The 23,069-nt window shown below is 48.6% G+C and overlaps 1 protein-coding gene across 5 annotated transcripts in view; it reads left to right on the plus strand.

Moving 5' to 3' along the window:
* Nucleotides 1-23,069, plus strand: part of NOXA1 (NADPH oxidase activator 1) — an 87,475-nt gene that overhangs the window by 34,649 nt on the left and 29,757 nt on the right. For 3 of the 5 annotated variants that reach the window (XM_063936232.1, XM_063936231.1, XM_063936235.1), the window contains exons 2-3: nucleotides 21,303-21,421; nucleotides 21,791-21,995. In XM_063936232.1, the coding sequence (XP_063792302.1) occupies nucleotides 21,822-21,995 (174 nt within the window). In that variant the 5' untranslated portion in view covers nucleotides 21,303-21,421; nucleotides 21,791-21,821. Of the gene's footprint in view, nucleotides 1-21,302; nucleotides 21,422-21,558; nucleotides 21,996-23,069 lie in introns of those variants that run through there. The other 2 variants (XM_063936234.1, XM_063936233.1) reach the window with 2 other exon arrangements.

Genomic DNA, 23,069 nt, shown 5'->3' on the forward strand with positions numbered 1-23,069 from the left:
CAGCAGCACAGAGTATATCAGGAGATGAGTGATGTGTCAGTGAGGACAGGGCTGCATGTGACAGGGGCAGTGACATGATGTGAGGAGGGGAATGGAGGCAGCAGGAAGCCACAGACTGAGAGTTGTGTAATGGGAAGAGCAGGGTCCCCAGCAGCACAGAGTATATCAGGAGATGAGTGATGTGTCAGTGAGGACAGGGCTGCATGTGACAGGGGCAGTGACATAATGTGAGGAGGGGAATGGAGGCAGCAGGAAGCCACAGACTGAGAGTTGTATAATGAGAAGAGCAGGGTCCCGAGCAGCACAGAGCATATCAGGAGATGAGTGATGTGTCAGTGAGGACAGGGCTGCATGTGACAGGGGCAGTGACATAATGTGAGGAGGGGAATGGAGGTAGAAGGAAGTTACAAACTGATTATACAGTGGGAGGAGCATGGTCCCCCAGCAGCACAGAGTATATCAGGAGATGAGTGAGGTGTCAGTGAGGACAGGGCTGCATGTGACAGGGGCAGTGACATGATGTGAGGAGGGAAATGGAGGTAGAAGGAAGTTACAGACTGATTATACAGTGGGAGGAGCAGGGTCCCCCAGCAGCACAGAGTATATCAGGAGATGAGTGAGGTGTCTGTGAGGACAGAGCTGCATGTGACAGGGGCAGTGACATGATGTGAGGAGGGGAATGGAGGCAGCAGGAAGCCACAGACTGAGAGTTATATAGTGGGAGGAGCAGTATCCCCGGCAGCACAGAGTATATCAGGAGATGAGTGATGTGTTAGTGAGGACAGGGCTGCATGTGACAGGGGCAGTGACATGATGTGAGGAGGGGAATGGAGGCAGCAGGAAGCCACAGACTGAGAGTTGTATAATGGGAAGAGCAGGGTCACTTGGGGGACCAAAAAAGGGTCCGGCCACTACACAAAGTGCATCAGGGAAGTAAGATATGCCTATATACTAGATCTGCAACCAACATAAATTAACTAACAACTGTCATCCTAATTTACCATCCTCATACCGTAGCAAAGCACGGGTACTCAGCTATCTACAATGTTATTTATACTGTGTGTTTAATATTTACATTTATTTTTGTAAACAGATATTCTTAAAATCCCGGGCAACGCCGGGTACTCCAGCTAGTATATATATATATATATATATATATATATATATATACATACACACAACTAAACATATAATATGTGAAGGATATAGGAGTACATGCGATAGCTCCCTGTTGTCCGCTGAAAAGGGGAAATTACCACTTCTCTATAATGTGTTAAAAGTCTGAGTGTGGAGAAAACAGATAACTCCGTTGGCGTGTTTAAATAACGCTGCGGCTATTGCGGTAAACATAATGACTAGGCTTACCATACTATCCCTTTAAATCGGAATTACACAGGTTCTGTGGCTGGCTAACGTCAAGCCTGCATCTCACCTGCTTTTAATCAGACACAGAACCTTTGCAATCTGTGAGTGTCCTGGTTTAAAGGGATAGTATGGTAAACCTAATAATGGGGCCTTCTCACGTAGGTGCTGTTGGAATCCACAAAGAGACGTCATGGTTTCACGAGATCTTGCGTATGCATCGTGTGCCCGTCATAAGAATTCCATACGCAATACGTGAAAGGCAGAGATCGCCATTACCACCTCTATGGCGTACCAGGATGTCACTTAGCGCAGAGAAAGGTTTACCATACTGACCCTTTAAACCGGGACGCTCAGGTTCTATGGCTGATTAAAACCAGGTAAAAACGCAGGCTTGAGGTCAGCCAGCCACAGAACCTGTGTAATTCATTAGTGTAAAGGGCCCTACACACTGGCCGACATGACTGCACGATATGAACGATCTCATTCATTAATGAACGAGATAACGTTCACATCGTGCAGTGTGGAGGCTCCAGTGATGAATGATGCGCGGCCCCGCGCTCGTTCATCGCTGGTGCCCCGTCGGCTGTACATGCAGGCCAATATGGACGAGATCCTCCATATTCGCCTGCTCTTCAACACTGCCGGGTGATGGAGGGAGCGAAGAAACTTCACTCCCCCCGTCACTGCCCCCCCCCCCCCCCCCCCCCCGCCGCCGGGTCGTCCGTCGGCCGGATCCGCCGTCGGGCAGCTCGGCGGCGGATCGGCCAGTGTGTAGGGCCTATAAATGTATGTAGAGAAAAGAAGGCTCCTTTTTGGGGGGCACTCTTAAAAGATATCAACAAAATGATGTGTGCATGGGTGAGAGTGATTAAAATAAAGCCTTTAATAAATCACATATTTAAAAAACTGAGTGAAACCCCCGAGAATCAAGGTAAACATACAACGTAAATGACAAACGTACAAATGTAAAAATATGTAGATATATGTTCAGTAATCATCCGCTATCTGTGGTGTATATGCAATCAGGCGTAGATTAAAGTTCAAGGAAATTTTTTTTTCCACTGACTACTTTAGTTGATATCCGCAAGTTTATATAATCTCATATTATACGTCCATATTGATCCACGCTTCCCTTCTGTTTTCAGACCCTCCAACATGACCCGCCACACTAGTTACAAAATGCTCTGTCCCTGGACTTCCCTCTTAATTTATCATTTCCATCACCTGTGTTGAACTAGTTAAATGACAAGAAAGCTGTTACTTCACAGGTGATGGCAATAATAAATTAAGAGGGAAGTCCAGAAACAGAGCATTTTGTGCCTAGTGGGGCGGGTCATGTTGGAGGGTCTGTTGTTTGCATGTATGTATGTCTAATGATTGTATGAAACCGCTAATAGCCAGAACCACTTGTATATTTGGGATCGGTATGAAATACCTCCAATCAAAATCCAGACGGTCAAAATCCCGACAAGGTCAAAATCCCGACATGTAAAATACCGACAGTTCAAAATACCGACATGCGTTTTTCAATTTTTTTTGTATGTCGACATGGACACCAGATAAGTGTACCACGTCCGCTCGCCATGCTTCGGGCACTGTGCCTCGCTGCCAGGGCCGGATTAAGGACCACATGGGCCTCGAGCTGAAAATATTCAAGGGACTATTGTAAGAAATGGGAGAGGTGTGATCAGTGTTATGTGGGTGTGGCCAGAGCCATGTGGGCGTGTACACCGCTCACTATCAGCTCCAATGTCTCCCTAAATATGTAAAAATAGAATAAATATAAATGCAAACTTAATAGTTATGATTTATGGCCAACCATGTGGCCAGCTGGTGGTTAGTGATCATCATGCTGCCATGATGATGGGCCTATTTTTATGTGGAGGCCTGGAGCTGTAGCTCCAGCCGCCCAATTGTTAATCTGACCCTGCTCGCTACGCTCGGCACACTATTATATTCCCCCTCCAGGTCCACTGGGATGGTAAAGTATGAACACGTCGGTTTCAATTAAAAAAAATCATGAAAAACTCATGTCGGCATTTTGACCTGTCAGCATTTTACATGTCGGTATTTTGACCTTGACGGTATTTTGTCCATATCGGGATTTTGACCTTGTCGGGATTTTGATTGGAGGTAAATTGACTGCATCCCATATATTTAGTAGGAATTGACAAGACCATGGACAGAAACACGAAGCTAAACATGGCGTGCAGTTTGGTGTAAAGTTATACAGTTATATGCCGTCTTGATACTTGTTTCAATCATTCAAATATTGTAATCATATCCTCTGTGCATAGCAAATCATTGACAGTATCAATTTGTTTTAGTCATCAAATCATAAGATCACTACACATCATTGTATCATTTTCACTGTGCACAACGTACAAAATATTAACAGTGTCAATCTGTTTAGTCATCAAGTTATAAGATCACTGCACATCATGAAAACATTGGGGCATATGTATTAAGCCTGGAGAAGTGATAAAGCAGTGATAAGTGCCAGGTGATAGCGCACCAGCCAATCAGCTCCTAACTGCATACCTTCCAACATGACCCTCTACAGGAGGGAGAGAATGCTCTGCTCCTGGACAGGGCTGCCATCAGAAATTGTGGGGCCCGGGACTGACAAAATAGACAGGGCCCCGCTCGACCCCAAAAAAGATTCTGCCACACTGCTCCACCCCTATATGATGTCATACATTGTGATGTTACATATAGGTGGAGTGTTGCGGACCTACAGGAATGGTTTATAGAAAGCTGATACACAGATTAGACTTGTTTTAAGAAGTCCTCCCTGTGTATCAGACTCCTGTTGATTCACCGACTGGTGCAGCTCTACAGGTGTTGGCGGTAGGAGCCAGGGCTGGGCCCCCTTCTCTGTATGGCATACCTCCCAACTGTCCGATTTTCGCGGGACAGTCCCGTTTTTTGGGGACTGTCCCGCTGTCCCACCCGCGGGCCACAGTGTCCCGCGGTGGGGGGGGGGGGGGGGCAGTTGGGAGTCTCCTGCACTCGCAGAGCAGCAGTGAATAGACGCTGTGCGCATGCGCACTTCGTCTATTCACTGGAGTCAGAGGGAGAGGGGGCATGCCAGCGGCTCACAGAGCGCTGGGCATGCCCACAAAGTGACAAAAACCGGGGGCGTGGCTCGCAATCGCGGGCACTCTGTGAAGCCATGCCCCTTTCTGGGGCCACACCCCTTTTCCCGGCAGGCGCCAATGCCCCTCCTTGACAGCCACAAAAGTTGGGAGGTATGGTATGGGCCTGGGACACCAGTCCCCCCCCCCTGATGGCTGCCCTGCTCCTGCACTTCCCTCTTATTGTATGATTGCCAGCACCTGTGCTGGAACACCTTTCTTATCCGTTAACCTATTCAACACAGGTGCCGGTAATCATAAATTAAGAGAAAAGTCCAGAAGCAGAGCATTGGAGAGGGTCATATTGGGAGGTATGTAACTGTAAATATACATTTTGGAGCTGATTGGCTGGTGTGTTATCACCTTGCACTTATCACTGCTCTATCACTTCTCCAGGCATAATACAAGTGGAGTGAGAATGAATGGTTTTCCTTACAGCATGTCTCTGTATATAGAGGGTCTCTCTACAGCACAGGTTCTCAAACTCGGTCCTCAGGACCCCACACAGTGCATGTTTCTCTTACGTCCTAGAGGATGCTGGGGACTCCGTAAGGACCATGGGGGTATGGACGGGCTCCGCAGGAGACATGGGCACTATAAAGAACTTTTAGTATGGGTGTGCACTGGCTCCTCCCTCTATGCCCCTCCTCCAGACCTCAGATCTTGTGCCCAGAGGAGATAGGGTGCATTACAGGGAGCTCTCCTGAGTTTTCTGTGTAAAAAAATGTTGTTAGGTTTTTTTATTTTCAGGGAGCACTGCTGGCAACAGACTCCCTGCATCGTGGGACTGAGGAGAGAGAAGCTGACCTACTTAAGTGATAGGCTCTGCTTCTTAGGCTGCTGGACACCATTAGCTCCAGAGGGAGTCGGAACACAGGTCTCACCCTGGGGTTCGTCCCGGAGCCGCGCCGCCGTCCTCCTCGCAGAGCCGGAAGAAAAAAGCCGGGTGAGTATAAGAAGAAAAGAAGACTTCAAGGCGGCAGAAGACTTCAGATCTTCCTGAGGTAAGCGCGCAGCAGTAACGCTGCGCGCCATTGCTCCCACACAACACACACACATGGCACAGATGGGTGCAGGGCGCAGGGGGGGCGCCCTGGGCAGCAATAAACCTCATTACTGGCAATAAATATGTTTATAAGGCTGCGGAGGCAGCAAATAGATGATCCCCCGCCATTTTTTTCATTATTGAAGCGGGATGAAGCCCGCCGCTGGAGGGGGCGGAGCTTGATCCTCAGCACTAACCAGCGCCATTTTCTCCACAGAAGCTGCAGAGAACGCTGGCTCCCCGGACTCTCCCCTGCTGAACGAGCTCAGAGGGCTGAAAAAAGAGGAGGGGGGCACATTACAAGCGCAGTGAGTGGGGAAATCAGTGTAATTTCATATAAAAGCACTATCTGGGTTTATTCCAGTGTCAGTTGGCGCTGGGTGTGTGCTGGCATACTCTCTCTCTGTCTCTCCATAGGGCCTGGTTGGGGAATTGTCCCCGTATAGTTATATCCCTGTGTGTGTGGGGTGTCGGTACGTGTGTGTCGGCATGTCTGAAGCGGAAGGCTTATCCAAAGAGGAGGTGGAGCAGATGAGTGGTGTGTCCCCGTCGGTGGTGCCGACTCAGGATTGGATGGATATGTGGCATATGTTAAATGCATCATTGCATAAGAGACTGAACAAAGCAGGGTGTCGACAGGGGATCAATCCACGGATTACACCGACTCACAGGGCCCGTCGGGGTCTCAGAAACGTCCATTGTCACAAATAGTAGACACAGATACCGACACGGACTCTGATTCCAGTGTCGACTATGATGAAGCGAGATTGCACCCTAGGGTGACAAAAAGTATTCAGTGCATGATTATTGCAATAAAAGATGTTTTGCATATCACTGATGAACCCTCAGTGCCCGACACGAGGGTACACATGTTTAAGGAGAAGAAACAGGTAGTAAACTTTCCTCCATCTCATGAACTTAACGAGTTATGTGAAAAAGCTTGGGAAACGCCAGATAAGAAACTTCAGATTCCCAAAAGGATTCTTATGGCATACCCTTTCCCTACGCAGGACAGGGTACGTTGGGAATCCTCTCCCACAGTGGACAAGGCTTTAACACGCCTATCCAAGAAGGTGGCGCTGCCGTCTCCTGACACGGCGGCTCTCAAGGATTCTGCGGACCGCAGGCAGGAGACTACATTAAAGTCTATTTATACACATACTGGTACTTTACTTAGACCGGCAATTACGTCGGTATGGGTATGTAGTGCAGTAGCAGCTTGGACAGATACCCTGTCAGCTGACCTTGATACCCTAGATAAGGATACCATTTTGTTAACATTAGCTCATATTAAGGACGCAGTCTTATATATGAGGGACGCTCAAAGAGACATTGGATTACTGGGTTCAAGAGCCAATGCCATGGCTATTTCTGCAAGACGATCCTTATGGATCCGCCAATGGACGGGTGATGCGGACTCAAAAAAGCATATGGAGGTCTTACCTTACAAGGGTGATGTATTGTTTGGGGATCGTCTCGTGGACCTGGTTTCCATAGCTACCGCGGGTAAATCTACCTTTTTGCCCTTTGTTCCCCAACAGCAAAAGAAACCTCCACAGTATCAGATGCTGTCCTTTCGGTCACATAAGTCCAGAAGAGGTCGGGGCTCCTCTTTCCTCGCCAGAGGTAAGGGTAGAGGTAAGAGAACACCTGCTTCGGCTAGTTCCCAGGAGCAGAAGTCCTCCCCGGCTTCCGCTAAATCCACCGCATGACGCTGGGGCTCCCCTACGGGAGTCCGCACCGGTGGGGGCACGCCTTCGACACTTCAGCCAAGTATGGGTTCAGTCAGACGTGGACCCTTGGGCGAGGGAAATTGTTTCCCAGGGCTACAAGCTGGAATTTGAGGAGGTGCCCCTGTGCCGGTTTTTCAAGTCGGCCTTACCAGCTTCTTCCCCAGATAGGGAGGTAGTATTAGCTGCAATTCAAACGCTGTGTCAACAGCAAGTGATTGTCAGGGTTCCCCTGCACCTCCAGGGAAAAGGATATTATTCAACCCTGTTTGTGGTCCCGTAACCGGATGGCTCGGTCAGACCCATTTTAAATCTAAAATCCCTAAACCTGTACTTGAAACGGTTCAAATTCAAGATGGAATCGCTCAGAGCTGTAATATCCAGCCTGGAAGGAGGGGATTTTATGGTGTCGCTAGACATAAAGGATGCTTACCTTCATGTCCCCATATATTCCACTCATCAACAGTAGCTGAGATTCGCTGTACAGGATTGTCACTACCAATTTCAGACGTTGCCGTTTGGGCTTTCCACGGCCCCGAGGATTTTCACCAAGGTAATGGCGGAAATGATGGTGATCCTGCGAAGGCAGGGTGTCACAATTATCCCATACTTGGACGATCTCCTGATAAAAGCGAGATCAAGAGATCAATTCTTGAAGAACGTGTCGCTCTCCCTGAGGGTGCTTCAACAGCACGGTTGGATTCTCAATCTGCCAAAGTCGCAATTGGTTCCAACGACTCGACTATCGTTCCTAGGCATGATACTGGACACGGAACGAAAGAAGGTTTTTCTATCGTCGGGAAAACCTCCAGAACATGGCCAGAGACCTGCTAAAGCCAAAAAGAGTGTCAGTTCATCAATGCACTTGAGTTTTGGGAAAAATGGTGGCCTCATACGAGGCCATTCCTTTCGGCAGGTTTCATGCAAGGCCTTTTCAGTAGAGATGAGCGGGTTCGGTTTCTCTGAATCCGAACCCGCCCGAACTTCATGTTTTTTTTCACGGGTCCGAGCGACTCGGATCTTCCCGCCTTGCTCGGTTAACCCGAGCGCGCCCGAACGTCATCATGACGCTGTCGGATTCTCGCGAGGCTCGGATTCTATCGCGAGACTCGGATTCTATATAAGGAGCCGCGCGTCGACGCCATTTTCACACGTGCATTGAGATTGATAGGGAGAGGACGTGGCTGGCGTCCTCTCCATTTAGATTAGGGTTGAGAGAGAGAGAGAGAGAGAGATTGACCTGAGGCTGTGATACTGTAGAAGAGAGTGCAGAGTTTAGTGAATGACGACCACAGTGACCACCAGACAGTGCAGTTGTTTGTTTTATTTAATATATCCGTTCTCTGCCTGAAAAAAACGATACACACAGTGACTCAGTCACATACCATATCTGTGTGCACTGCTCAGCCCAGTGTGCTGCATCAATGTATATATATATCTGACTGTGCTCAGCTCACACAGCTTATAATTGTGGGGGAGACTGGGGAGCACTGCAGTGCCAGTTATAGGTTATAGCAGGAGCCAGGAGTACATAATATTATATTAAAATTAAACAGTGCACACTTTTGCTGCAGGAGTGCCACTGCCAGTGTGACTAGTGACCAGTGACCTGACCACCAGTATATATAATATTAGTAGTATACTATCTCTTTATCAACCAGTCGATATTAGCAGCAGACACAGTACAGTGCGGTAGTTCACGGCTGTGGCTACCTCTGTGTCGGCACTCGGCAGCCCGTCCATAATTGTATATACCACCTAACCGTGGTTTTTTTTTCTTTCTTTATACATACATACTAGTTACGAGTATACTATCTCTTTATCAACCAGTCTATATTAGCAGCAGACACAGTACAGTGCGGTAGTTCACGGCAGTGGCTACCTCTGTGTCGGCACTCGGCAGCCCGTCCATAATTGTATATACCACCTAACCGTGGTTTTTTTTTCTTTCTTTATACATACATACTAGTTACGAGTATACTATCTCTTTATCAACCAGTCTATATATTAGCAGCAGACACAGTACAGTGCGGTAGTTCACGGCTGTGGCTACCTCTGTGTCGGCACTCGGCAGCCCGTCCATAATTGTATATACCACCTAACCGTGGTTTTTTTTTCTTTCTTTATACATACATACTAGTTACGAGTATACTATCTCTTTATCAACCAGTCTATATATTAGCAGCAGACACAGTACAGTGCGGTAGTTCACGGCTGTGGCTACCTCTGTGTCGGCACTCGGCAGCCCGTCCATAATTGTATACTAGTATCCAATCCATCCATCTCCATTGTTTACCTGAGGTGCCTTTTAGTTGTGCCTATTAAAATATGGAGAACAAAAATGTTGAGGTTCCAAAATTAGGGAAAGATCAAGATCCACTTCCACCTCGTGCTGAAGCTGCTGCCACTAGTCATGGCCGAGACGATGAAATGCCAGCAACGTCGTCTGCCAAGGCCGATGCCCAATGTCATAGTACAGAGCATGTCAAATCCAAAACACCAAATATCAGTAAAAAAAGGACTCCAAAACCTAAAATAAAATTGTCGGAGGAGAAGCGTAAACTTGCCAATATGCCATTTACCACACGGAGTGGCAAGGAACGGCTGAGGCCCTGGCCTATGTTCATGGCTAGTGGTTCAGCTTCACATGAGGATGGAAGCACTCAGCCTCTCGCTAGAAAAATGAAAAGACTAAAGCTGGCAAAAGCAGTAGCACCGCAAAGAACTGTGCGTTCTTCGAAATCCCAAATCCACAAGGAGAGTCCGACTCCAATTGTGTCGGTTGCGATGCCTGACCTTCCCAACACTGGACGTGAAGAGCATGCGCCTTCCACCATTTGCACGCCCCCTGCAAGTGATGGAAGGAGCACCCGCAGTCCAGTTCCTGATAGTCAGATTGAAGATGTCAGTGTTGAAGTACACCAGGATGAGGAGGATATGGGTGTTGCTGGCGCTGGGGAGGAAATTGACCAGGAGGATTCTGATGGTGAGGTGGTTTGTTTAAGTCAGGCACCCGGGGAGACACCTGTTGTCCGTGGTAGGAATATGGCCGTTGACATGCCTGGTGAAAATACCAAAAAAATCAGCTCTTCGGTGTGGAAGTATTTCACCAGAAATGCGGACAACAGGTGTCAAGCCGTGTGTTCCCTTTGTCAAGCTGTAATAAGTAGGGGTAAGGACGTTAACCACCTCGGAACATCCTCCCTTATACGTCACCTGCAGCGCATTCATAATAAGTCAGTGACAAGTTCAAAAACTTGGGCCGACAGCGGAAGCAGTCCACTGACCAGTAAATCCCTTCCTCTTGTAACCAAGCTCACGCAAACCACCCCACCAACTCCCTCAGTGTCAATTTCCTCCTTCCCCAGGAATGCCAATAGTCCTGCAGGCCATGTCACTGGCAATTCTGACGAGTCCTCTCCTGCCTGGGATTCCTCCGATGCATCCTTGCGTGTAACGCCTACTGCTGCTGGCGCTGCTGTTGTTGCTGCTGGGAGTCGATGGTCATCCCAGAGGGGAAGTCGTAAGACCACTTTTACTACTTCCACCAAGCAATTGACTGTCCAACAGTCCTTTGCGAGGAAGATGAAATATCACAGCAGTCATCCTACTGCAAAGCGGATAACTGAGGCCTTGACATCCTGGGTGGTGAGAAACGTGGTTCCGGTATCCATCATTACTGCAGAGCCAACTAGAGACTTGTTGGAGGTACTGTGTCCCCGGTACCAAATACCATCTAGGTTCCATTTCTCTAGGCAGGCGATACCGAAAATGTACACAGACCTCAGAAAAAGAGTCACCAGTGTCCTAAAAAATGCAGCTGTACCCAATGTCCACTTAACCACGGACATGTGGACAAGTGGAGCAGGGCAGGGTCAGGACTATATGACTGTGACAGCCCACTGGGTAGATGTATGGACTCCCGCCGCAAGAACAGCAGCGGCGGCACCAGTAGCAGCATCTCGCAAACGCCAACTCTTTCCTAGGCAGGCTACGCTTTGTATCACCGGTTTCCAGAATACGCACACAGCTGAAAACCTCTTACGGCAACTGAGGAAGATCATCGCGGAATGGCTTACCCCAATTGGACTCTCCTGTGGATTTGTGGCATCGGACAACGCCAGCAATATTGTGTGTGCATTAAATATGGGCAAATTCCAGCACGTCCCATGTTTTGCACATACCTTGAATTTGGTGGTGCAGAATTTTTAAAAAAACGACAGGGGCGTGCAAGAGATGCTGTCGGTGGCCAGAAGAATTGCGGGACACTTTCGGCGTACAGGCACCACGTACAGAAGACTGGAGCACCACCAAAAACTACTGAACCTGCCCTGCCATCATCTGAAGCAAGAAGTGGTAACGAGGTGGAATTCAACCCTCTATATGCTTCAGAGGTTGGAGGAGCAGCAAAAGGCCATTCAAGCCTATACAATTGAGCACGATATAGTAGGTGGAATGCACCTGTCTCAGGCGCAGTGGAGAATGATTTCAACGTTGTGCAAGGTTCTGATGCCCTTTGAACTTGCCACACGTGAAGTCAGTTCAGACACTGCCAGCCTGAGTCAGGTCATTCCCCTCATCAGGCTTTTGCAGAAGAAGCTGGAGACATTGAAGGAGGAGCTAACACGGAGCGATTCCGCTAGGCATGTGGGACTTGTGGATGGAGCCCTTAATTCGCTTAACAAGGATTCACGGGTGGTCAATCTGTTGAAATCAGAGCACTACATTTTGGCCACCGTGCTCGATCCTAGATTTAAAGCCTACCTTGGATCTCTCTTTCCGGCAGACACAAGTCTGCTGGGGTTGAAAGACCTGCTGGTGACAAAATTGTCAAGTCAAGCGGAACGCGACCTGTCAACATCTCCTCCTTCACATTCTCCCGCAACTGGGGGTGCGAGGAAAAGGCTCAGAATTCCGAGCCCACCCGCTGGCGGTGATGCAGGGCAGTCTGGAGCGACTGCTGATGCTGACATCTGGTCCGGACTGAAGGACCTGACAACGATTACGGACATGTCGTCTACTGTCACTGCATATGATTCTCTCAACATTGATAGAATGGTGGAGGATTATATGAGTGACCGCATCCAAGTAGGCACGTCACACAGTCCGTACTTATACTGGCAGGAAAAAGAGGCAATTTGGAGGCCCTTGCACAAACTGGCTTTATTCTACCTAAGTTGCCCTCCCACAAGTGTGTACTCCGAAAGAGTGTTTAGTGCCGCCGCTCACCTTGTCAGCAATCGGCGTACGAGGTTACATCCAGAAAATGTGGAGAAGATGATGTTCATTAAAATGAATTATAATCAATTCCTCCGCGGAGACATTGACCAGCAGCAATTGCCTCCACAAAGTACACAGGGAGCTGAGATGGTGGATTCCAGTGGGGACGAATTGATAATCTGTGAGGAGGGGGATGTACACGGTGATATATCGGAGGGTGATGATGAGGTGGACATCTTGCCTCTGTAGAGCCAGTTTGTGCAAGGAGAGATTAATTGCTTCTTTTTTGGGGGGGGTCCAAACCAACCCGTCATATCAGTCACAGTCGTGTGGCAGACCCTGTCACTGAAATGATGGGTTGGTTAAAGTGTGCATGTCCTGTTTTGTTTATACAACATAAGGGTGGGTGGGAGGGCCCAAGGACAATTCCATCTTGCACCTCTTTTTTCTTTTCTTTTTCTTTGCATCATGTGCTGATTGGGGAGGGTTTTTTGGAAGGGACATCCTGCGTGACACTGCAGTGCCACTCCTAAATGGGCCCGGTGTTTGTGTCGGCCACTAGGGTCGTTAATCTTACTCACACAGTCAGCTACCTCATTGCGCCTCTTTTTTTCTTTGCGTCATGTGCTGTTTGGGGAGGGTTTTTTGGAAGGGACATCCTGCGTGACACTGCAGTGCCACTCCTAGATGGGCCCGGTGTTTGTGTCGGCCACTAGGGTCGCTAATCTTACTCACACAGCTACCTCATTGCGCCTCTTTTTTTCTTTGCGTCATGTGCTGTTTGGGGAGGGTTTTTTGGAAGGGACATCCTGCGTGACACTGCAGTGCCACTCCTAGATGGGCCCGGTGTTTGTGTCGGCCACTAGGGTCGCTAATCTTACTCACACAGCTACCTCATTGCGCCTCTTTTTTTCTTTGCGTCATGTGCTGTTTGGGGAGGGTTTTTTGGAAGGGCCATCCTGCGTGACACTGCAGTGCCACTCCTAGATGGGCCCGGTGTTTGTGTCGGCCACTAGGGTCGCTAATCTTACTCACACAGCTACCTCATTGCGCCTCTTTTTTTCTTTGCGTCATGTGCTGTTTGGGGAGGGTTTTTTGGAAGGGACATCCTGCGTGACACTGCAGTGCCACTCCTAGATGGGCCCGGTGTTTGTGTCGGCCACTAGGGTCGCTTATCTTACTCACACAGCGACCTCGGTGCAAATTTTAGGACTAAAAAGAATATTGTGAGGTGTGAGGTATTCAGAATAGACTGAAAATGAGTGTAAATTATGGTTTTTGAGGTTAATAATACTTTGGGATCAAAATGACCCCCAAATTCTATGATTTAAGCTGTTTTTTAGTGTTTTTTGAAAAAAACACCCGAATCCAAAACACACCCGAATCCGACAAAAAAAATTCGGTGAGGTTTTGCCAAAACGCGTTCGAACCCAAAACACGGCCGCGGAACCGAACCCAAAACCAAAACACAAAACCCGAAAAATTTCAGGCGCTCATCTCTACTTTTCAGTGGGACCTTCTGGACAAGTGGTCCGGGTCCCATCTACAGATACATCAAAAAATAACACTGTCCCCCAGGGCCAGGGTGTCTCTCCTATGGTGTCTGCAAAGTGCTCACCTTCTAGAGGGTCGCAGGTTCGGCATTCAAGACTGGGTTCTGGTAACCACGGACGCGAGTCTCAGAGGATGGGGAGCAGTCACCCAGGGAAGAAATTTTCAGGGACTATGGTCAAACCAGGAGTCCTGTCTGCACATCAATGTGCTGGAATGAAGGGCCATATACAACGTCCTTCGTCAAGCGGAGAGTCTGCTTCGCAACCTACCGGTTCTGATTCAATCAGACAATGTCACAGCAGTGGCACATGTGAACCGCCAAGGCGGGACAAGGAGCAGAGTCGCAATGGCGGAGGCCACCAGAATTCTTCTGGGCGGAAAATCACGTAAGCGCTCTGTCAGCTGTCTTCATTCCATGAGTAGACAACTGGGAAGCGGACTTCCTCAGCAGACACGATCTCCATCCAGGAGAGTGGGGACTTCATCAAGAAGTCTTTGCAGAGATAATGAGTCTCTGGGGAATTCCTCAAATAGACATGATGGCGTCACGCCTCAACAAAAAGCTTCCGAGGTACTGTGCCAGGTCTCGGGACCCTCAGGCAGTAGCAGTAGACGCCCTGGTGACACCATGGGTGTTTTAGTCGGTCTATGTGTTTCCTCCTCTTCCTCTCATCGCAAAGATTTTGAGGATTATAAGACAGAAAAGATTACAGTCAATACTCATTGTTCTAGACTGGCCTCGAAGGGCCTGGTACTCAGATCTTCAGGAAATGCTCACAGAAGATCCTTGGCCCCTTCCTCTCAGGGAGGACCTGTTGCAGCAGGAGCCCTGCGTATTCCAAGACTTACCGCGGTTGCGTTTGACGGCATGGCGGTTGAACGCCGAATCCTAGCTGAGAAAGGTATTCCGGAGGAGGTCATACCTACTCTGATAAAGGCTAGGAAGGAGGTGACAGTGAAACATTATCACCGTATCTGGCGGAAATATGTCTCTTGGTGTGAAACCAAGAATGCTCCTACGGAAGATTTCCATCTGGCCCGTTTTCTCCACTTCCTACAGGCAGGAGTGGATATGGGCCTAAAGTTAGGCTCTGTTAAGGTACAGATTTCGGCCCTATCTATATTCTTTCAGAAGGAATTGGCTTCTTTACCAGAAGTCCAGACTTTTGTGAAAGGAGTGCTGCACATCCAGCCTCCTTTTGTGCCCCCTGTGGCACCCTGGGACCTTAACGTGGTGTTACGGTTCCTTAAATCTCACTGGTTTGAGCCCCTTCAAACGGTTGAATTAAAATTTCTCACCTGGAAGGTGGTCATGTTATTGGCCTTGGCATCTGCAAGGCGTGTGTCGGAATTGGCGGCCTTGTCTCACAAGAGCCCCTATTTGATTTTTCATGTGGATAGAGCGGAATTGAGGACTCGTCCTCAATTTCTACCTAAGGCGGTGTCTTCATTTCATATGAACCAACCTATCGTGGTGCCTGTGGCTATGAGCGACTTGGAGGACTCAAAGTCCTTGGATGTGCTCAGGGCCTTCAAAATTTATGTAGCCAGAACGGCTAGGGTTAGGAAAACAGAGGCTCTGTTTGTCCTGTATGCAGCCAAAAAGATTGGCGCACCTTCTTCGAAGCAGACTATTGCTCCCTGGATCTGTAACACGATTCAGCAGGCTTATTCTACGGCTGGATTGCCATTACCAAATTCGGTGAAGGCCCATTCCACTAGGAAGGTGGGCTCTTCTTGGGCGGCTGCCCGAGGGGTCTCGGCATTACAGCTTTACCGAGCAGCTACTTGGTCGGGTTCAAACACCTTTGCAAAATTCTACAAGTTTGATACCCTGGCTGACGAGGACCTCGCGTTTGCTCAGTCGGTGCTACAGAGTCATCCGCACTCTCCCGCCCGATCTGGAGCTTTGGTATAAACCCCATGGTCCTTACGGAGTCCCCAGCATCCTCTAAGACGTACCTACCGGTAAATCTTTTTCTCGTAGTCCGTAGAGGATGCTGGGCGCCTGTCCCAGTGCGGACTTACTCTGCAAGACTTGTATATAGTTATTGCTTACATAAGGGTTATGTTACAGTTGAAATCGGTCTTTGACTGATACTGTTATTTGTTCATACTGTTAACTGGTTATGTGTATTCCAGGTTATATGGTATGATTGGTGTGGGCTGGTATGTATCTTGCCCTTAGATTAACAAAATCCTTTCCTTGTATTGTCCATCTCCTCTGGGCACAGTTCTCTAACTGAGGTCTAGAGGAGGGGCATGGAGGGAGGAGCCCGTCTATACCCCATTGTCCTTACGGAGTCCCCAGCATCCTCTACGGACTACGAGAAAAAGATTTACCGGTAGGTTTAAAATCTTATTTTTGCAGCTCTCCTCGCAGAATCACAAGTGAAATAATTAGCTCCACCTGTGGACCTTTTAAAATGTGTCAGTGAGTAATTAATACACCTGTGCACCTGCTGGGTTACCTGCAAAACATGCACTGTGTGGGGTCCTGAGGACCGAGTTTGAGAACCTGTGCTCTACAGCATACCTCCCAACTTTACAGCACCAGAAGGAGGGACAAGAACGTGCGCCCGAATTTGTCGCCGTGACCTCGCTGAAAAGGACGTGGCCTTGCGGCAAACGCCGCAAATGCAAACCACGCCCCCCATGTTTGTCACTGTGGGGGCAAGGACAGTGCTCAGAGAGCTGCTGGCCGTGCCCCCTGTCCCTCTCTGTCGGGGGAATAGACGCTGTGCGCATGCGCACAGCATCTATTCACCGCTGCTCTGATCAGAGCAGCGAATGACAGGGGGGATCTCCCAACTGCCCCCCCCACCCGCGGGACACTGCGACCCGTGGGTGGGACAGCGGGACAGGCCGTGATAAACGGGACTGTCCCGCCAAAATCGGGACAGTTGGGAGGTATGCTCTACAGTAGATCTGGTCCAAAACAATAAAATAACACTTGGGTATTTAGCAGTGAGCAGTACAAAGGTAAATTGCTTTTGCGAGTATCCAAACACATAGTAGTTTTTAAGCAAGTGCAAGTGTGACCAATAGTTGGCTCTAATGACGCAACAAACGTGATTAGGCTCAAAGTGAGCGTCTCAGTCCTCACACATTGTGCAAGGCCTTCTTTTTGACAGAGGCTCCGGCCCTTTTTCAGGCACGCACGGAGATCCCGAATTACAATGGTCCAAAGTTGAGAGGTATGTTAGGTGTGATTTTAGCATCGGTCCTGATGCCTGGTGTGTACAGCACACGTTCCCTGCTGCTCTGCTGTAGGGATGGCCATCGATTATTGATTATTAGCAATCATCGATGGTCTATGTCCGATGGTAACTACTTTTATCATTGATGGGGGAGAACCAGATGGTTTCCTGCTATCGATGATAAAGAGCTATCAAATATATATATATTTTTTTCTCCAAGGTGTCAGGGACACTGAGCATAGCTCCGCTCCCGACACCCATTAAGCCATGCCCCTGGGCCCTGATTGGCCTGTGACTCACTCAATATTAAAGTAATGGTGACCACGGATGGGCAAAACCATCAATAGTTCCCTTGCAGATGGTGTCCCACCTTCAAGGTTATCCATCATTGATACTATTGATGGTATCCATTGATGGATAACCCACCGATGGCCATCCCTACTTTGCTATATAGAACAGCTGTAATCTGGACATACCTTCCAGACAGAATGGGAAAGAGCTATCCTACACAACCAACAATGGGGGTCATTCCGAGTTGTTCGCTCGTTGGTACGCAGTGCGCATGCGCTAAGTATTTTAGCTCAAAACTTAGTAGATTTACTCATGGCAGAACGAAGAATTTCCATCGTTGAAGTGATCGTAGTGTGATTGACAGGAAATGGGTGTTTCTGGCCGGAAACTCTGCGTTTTCACGGCGTTTGCGGAAAAACGCAGGCGTGTCAGGGAAAAACGCGGGAGTGGCTGGAGAAACGGGGGAGTGGCTGGCCGAACGCAGGGCGTGTTTGTGACGTCAAACCAGGAACGAAACTGACTGAACTGATCGCTGATCGTGAGTAGGTCTGGAGCTACTCAGAAACTGCTAAGAATTATTTATTCGCAATTCTGCTAATCTGTAGTTCGCAATTCTGCTAAGCGAAGATACACTCCCAGAGGGCGGCGGCCTAGCGTGTGCAATGCTGCTAAAAGCAGCTAGCGAGCGAACAACTCGGAATCACCCCCAATCTGTACTATCTTACAAACTAATGCTACTTATAGGGGAGAGGACTCCTTTATGGTGTCACATGCATGCACTGTTCCAAGGAACACTTAGAGAATGTGAGAAACGCACACACAAACTTTAACATTTTTTGGAGCACCCAGTTAACATACAAACATGGGAAGAACATACAAACATTTAGAGCCACAGCACCTTCGCATCACATGTGCACTGCAGCTACGGCACATGTGCAGTGAGAAAAACATCGCTCAGTTGGGACTGAATCAGGGCTGCGTCCGGCTCTGAATGAGGCCTGTTGAACAGAAAGCAATGATAGATGTCTCATTTGTAAAGACTGGTAGAACCAGGATGTAAGATGTATCTGATGGATCAGCTTGTAGTTCTAGAACTGGATTTGCTGCATACCAGGAACTCAGTGTATGTTATTGGCATAGCTGTCAATAGCTCTCCGTACTGTGCTACAAAGAGGGAAGTGTTGCTCAATCCATTATTACACAGCATTGCGCAACTCCAAATGAGAATAGAGACATGATTCCCTGCACCCTATGTAATCAAAGGTCTCGTGTGAAACCACATTCACAGGAATTTATAAAAGCCAAAGAATGTGTACAGCAGGGGTGGGGAACCTTTTTTCTACCAAGGGCCATTTGGATATTTATTAAAACTTTCGGGGGCCACACAAAAATTATCAACTTAAAAATGAGCCTGCTCCCAGTAGATATGCCCCCAGTAGATATACCCCCAGTAGATATATCCCCAGTAGTTATGCCCCCAGTAGATATGCCCCCAGTAGATATGCCCCCAGTCAGTAGATATGCCCCCAGTCAGTAGATATACCCCCAGTCAGTAGTTATGCCCCCAGTCAGTAGTTTTGCCCCCAGTAGATATAACCCCAGTCACTTGTTATGCCCCATTAGATATGCCACCAGTCAGTTGTTATGCCCCATTAGATATGCCCCCTAGTAGTTATGCCCCCAGTCAGTAGTTATGCCCCCAGTCAGTTGTTATGCCCCAGTAGATATGCCACCAGTCACTTGTTATGCCCCATTAGATATGCCACCAGTCACTTGTTATGCCCCATTAGATATGCCCCCTAGTAGTTATGCCCCCAGTCAGTAGTTATGCCCCCAGTAGATATACCCCCAGTCAGTTGTTATGCCCCAGTAGATATGCCCCAGTAAGTATTCCTCCAGTCACTTGTTATGCCCCATTAGATATGCCCCGTCACTTGTTATGCTCCATTAGATATGCCTCCAGTCAGTTGTTATGCCCCATTAGATATGCCCCGTCACTTGTTATGCCCCATTAGATATGCCTCCAGTCAGTTGTTATGCCCCATTAGATATGCCTCCAGTCAGTTGTTATGCCCCATTAGATATGCCCCCAGTCAGTAGTTATGCCCCCAGTAGATATACCCCCAGTCAGTTGTTATGCCCCAGTAGATATGCCCCATTAGATATGCCCCGTCACTTGTTATGCCCCATTAGATATGCCCCGTCACTTGTTATGCCCCATTAGATATGCCTCCAGTCAGTTGTTATGCCCCATTAGATATGCCCCCAGTCAGTTGTTATGCCCCAGTAGATATGCCCCAGTAAGTATTCCCCCAGTCACTTGTTATGCCCCATTAGATATGCCCCATCACTTGTTATGCCCCATTAGATATGCCCCGTCACTTGTTATGCCCCATTAGATATGCCTCCAGTCAGTTGTTATGCCTCATTAGATATGCCTCCAGTCAGTTGTTATGCCTCATTAGATATGCCTCCAGTCAGTTGTTATGCCCCATTAGATATGCCCCTAGTAGCGACGCTTACACACACACATTAAAAGCAAACAAAACCACAATACTCACCAGCCCCGCTCCTGCTTCCGGACCGTTGCCCTCTGCCTGGCCGCTCGCTCCTCAGAACTATGGGAGAGAAGTCACAACATCTCTCCCATAACACCGCACAGCAGCACACGCACACTGCCAGAGCTGGAAGCCGGAGCTCAGGAGTGAGCGCTCCTGCCTCCGACTGCTACTGAGGGTTAGAAGCCAAACGTCCACTAGTAACAAAATCTCAGCGGGCGCCTGGCTAGGTGAGCCTGGCCGTGCCGGATCAAGTGGCTCTGCGGGCCTTATATGGCTTTCGGGCCTGAGGTTCTCCACCCCTGGTGTACAGGATGAATTACTTTTACATACGTTTTTAAATAAAGCTGCGTTAGTTGTTTTCCAGCTTAATCAGCTTTGTTGTGTTCACAGCACCTGTTAGACAGGTTGTGTGGGGGGGGGGGGGGGGGGGCCTTCTCCCCTGTGAGATGATCGGTGTGTAAGCTCTGAAAACGCTGGTTACAACGGGGCTCATGCAACAGTTCTGCAGGGGTCGCTTATGCGTCTGGTTTGCGCCAGATGTGGCGCACAATGTTAGCAGTCAATGGCGAAAAGTTTCAGCCATCAGTTCATACACAATGGTCCGGATTTAATGAAGTCCGGGTTGGCCGGAGGTGCGGGTTCCCGGCTAAACTCAGATGGGGTTTTTTTAAGCGTCAATCATTTATAATGTATGGTTTTACCTCCTATTCTGGACAGTCCCATCCGCGGGCCATCTGCTCTGCAAAGCAGCCGTTGATCACTGAATAGATGCCGTGTGCATGCGTACATCATCTATCAGTGCGGGGAGGGATAGCTGGGGGCTGCCCACCAAATGACAACAACGGAGGTCGCTGCAGTAGGCTCTGCCCCTCCTCCGAGGCCCAGCACCCTTTTCAGCCACGGACGTGCCTTCGGCGCGGCAGGACCCGACTGCTGACAGTCGCAAGTTGTGAGGTGTGGCTTATGGTCGATAAGTACAGAAGAGGTTGACATGACTGATCAAAATGTACCAAGAGTAACCACAAGACAACCCCAAACTCCCATAGGGGGTTTCCCGAAAATAACGCAAAAAGAATGAAAGGCCGTTTTCACCATTTTTACCAGCAAAGGATGTGAATATTGAATGTACAAATATCTTTATGTTTTCCCATATGTAGGTTTGGCTGTAAATTAGCGTTTTTTTTTTTGTTTTTTTTTAGTGCACAAGAAACTTTTTGCAAAACTTTGGTGACTCTCCTTTGACCCAAGTAATATTAGGAAGTGTGGGTCAGTATTGTCTGAGGAAACTGGGAAACCGAGGCTTCTGATAATCACACAGGTGAGTATATTGCCTCAGCGTTATGCAAGTCAGGAATTTAAACATTTGAGGACGTGCTCTGCTCTGTCACTCGTTACTGTCGCAGAGAGTGGATTGGAATGAGAGGGAGGGAGGGAGAAGAGGGACAGGTAGCCCTGCACTTCCTGCTAGGTACAGAACTCAGCTTCTTGCCACCCGACGCTGGCTGATCTCACCTACCTCACATCAGGGGACACTGACCTCTCCCCTCCTCCTAATACACAGACATCAGGGGGCACTGACCTCTCCCCTCCTCCTAATACACAGACATCAGGGGGCACTGAACTCTGCTTTGCTCCTTATACACAGACATCAGGGAACACTGACCTCTCCCCTCCTCCTAATACACAGACACTAGGGGACACTGACCTCTCCCCTCAGGATGCCATACAAGGACCTGGTGAAGTGCTGGAATGAAGGCGTCCTGGCAGCAGATCAGAAGGATTTGGATTCGGCTTTGCAGCACTTTACCTGTATCGATGATCCTCCCTCAAAGATCTGGTTCAACATTGGATGCATTCACATTCTGAAAGGAGATTTAGAGAACGCTCTGCAGGTAAATCAGTCCCTTATTACATAGTACTGAGCTGCGGTAACTGCTACCTTTGCGCATGGGCTGGATGCAATATTGCGTGTAAGAAATAAAAAGAAAACACCTGTAGCCCAGATGTGTGGCAATAATCTGGACTCATGGGCGCTGCCTACTGTTCCAGGGGAATGTATATGTGTATGTATTCCATTTTGGCTTTCTATGTAAATTGTTAGAAAGAGAAGAAAAAGAAAGCCTCACAGTTTCTGCCGATCGTCCTCTTTTCTGCTCAGTAATTGCAAGGCAGCGGTTAATAGGGTATAATTAACTGTGGTGCATTCCCAGCAGAACCACTTATCCAGTATATTATTCAGAATACTTGCCAACATTCCGACGTTCCTCTCCGGGAGGGAGCAGGCAAGCCAGCACAGCAGGTGGTGGCTCGGGGGCGTAATGCAGTGTAGGGCGGGTGTTCTGGGGGTGGGGGGCATATTAAGCAGGGTAGGGGGCGTGGTTCACATCATCGTGGCCGTGCCTCCATGCTAGACAATGCCGAAAGTACTGCCATTGTACAGCAGGATGTGTGGCTATGATGACACAATTCTGCGCATATCACATCATCTGCCATCTGCACCGTCCGCTTTCAGTGGTAAATGGGAGGCTGGCGGGAGGTGGCGGCTGGTTCCAGGAGATTTGCACACTCTTCCGGGTGGCCGGGAGTGCCACCCGATTTTCAGGAGCCTTCTGGCTGTTCCAGGAGGGTAGGCAAGTGTGTTATGCAGTCACATGACCAGTATATTATACAGTATACTATACATCCTTTTGGACTTGCACCTTAGTGTTAGGGACGCACCAAATGAGTTCACCTGGTCGCGGTTGATGGGCCATTTTTTTGGCCAAAAATTATGCTAAGCACCTCAGTTTTGCTCTATGTTAGGGTGGGATGTACCACCACTTACAGTGCCAATACTAATCGCATATGTACTAACATATGTGATTAGTATTGCAAAGGGCAGCTCTCCCGATAAAAGCTGCCCTTTGCGATGACCGCCTGTCTCTGGACTTATGGGTTTATGACACGGGGGTCCATCTGCGCATGCG

Source organism: Pseudophryne corroboree, chromosome 8, assembly GCF_028390025.1.
Source record: "Pseudophryne corroboree isolate aPseCor3 chromosome 8, aPseCor3.hap2, whole genome shotgun sequence".
Taxonomy (NCBI): Eukaryota; Metazoa; Chordata; class Amphibia; order Anura; family Myobatrachidae; genus Pseudophryne; species Pseudophryne corroboree.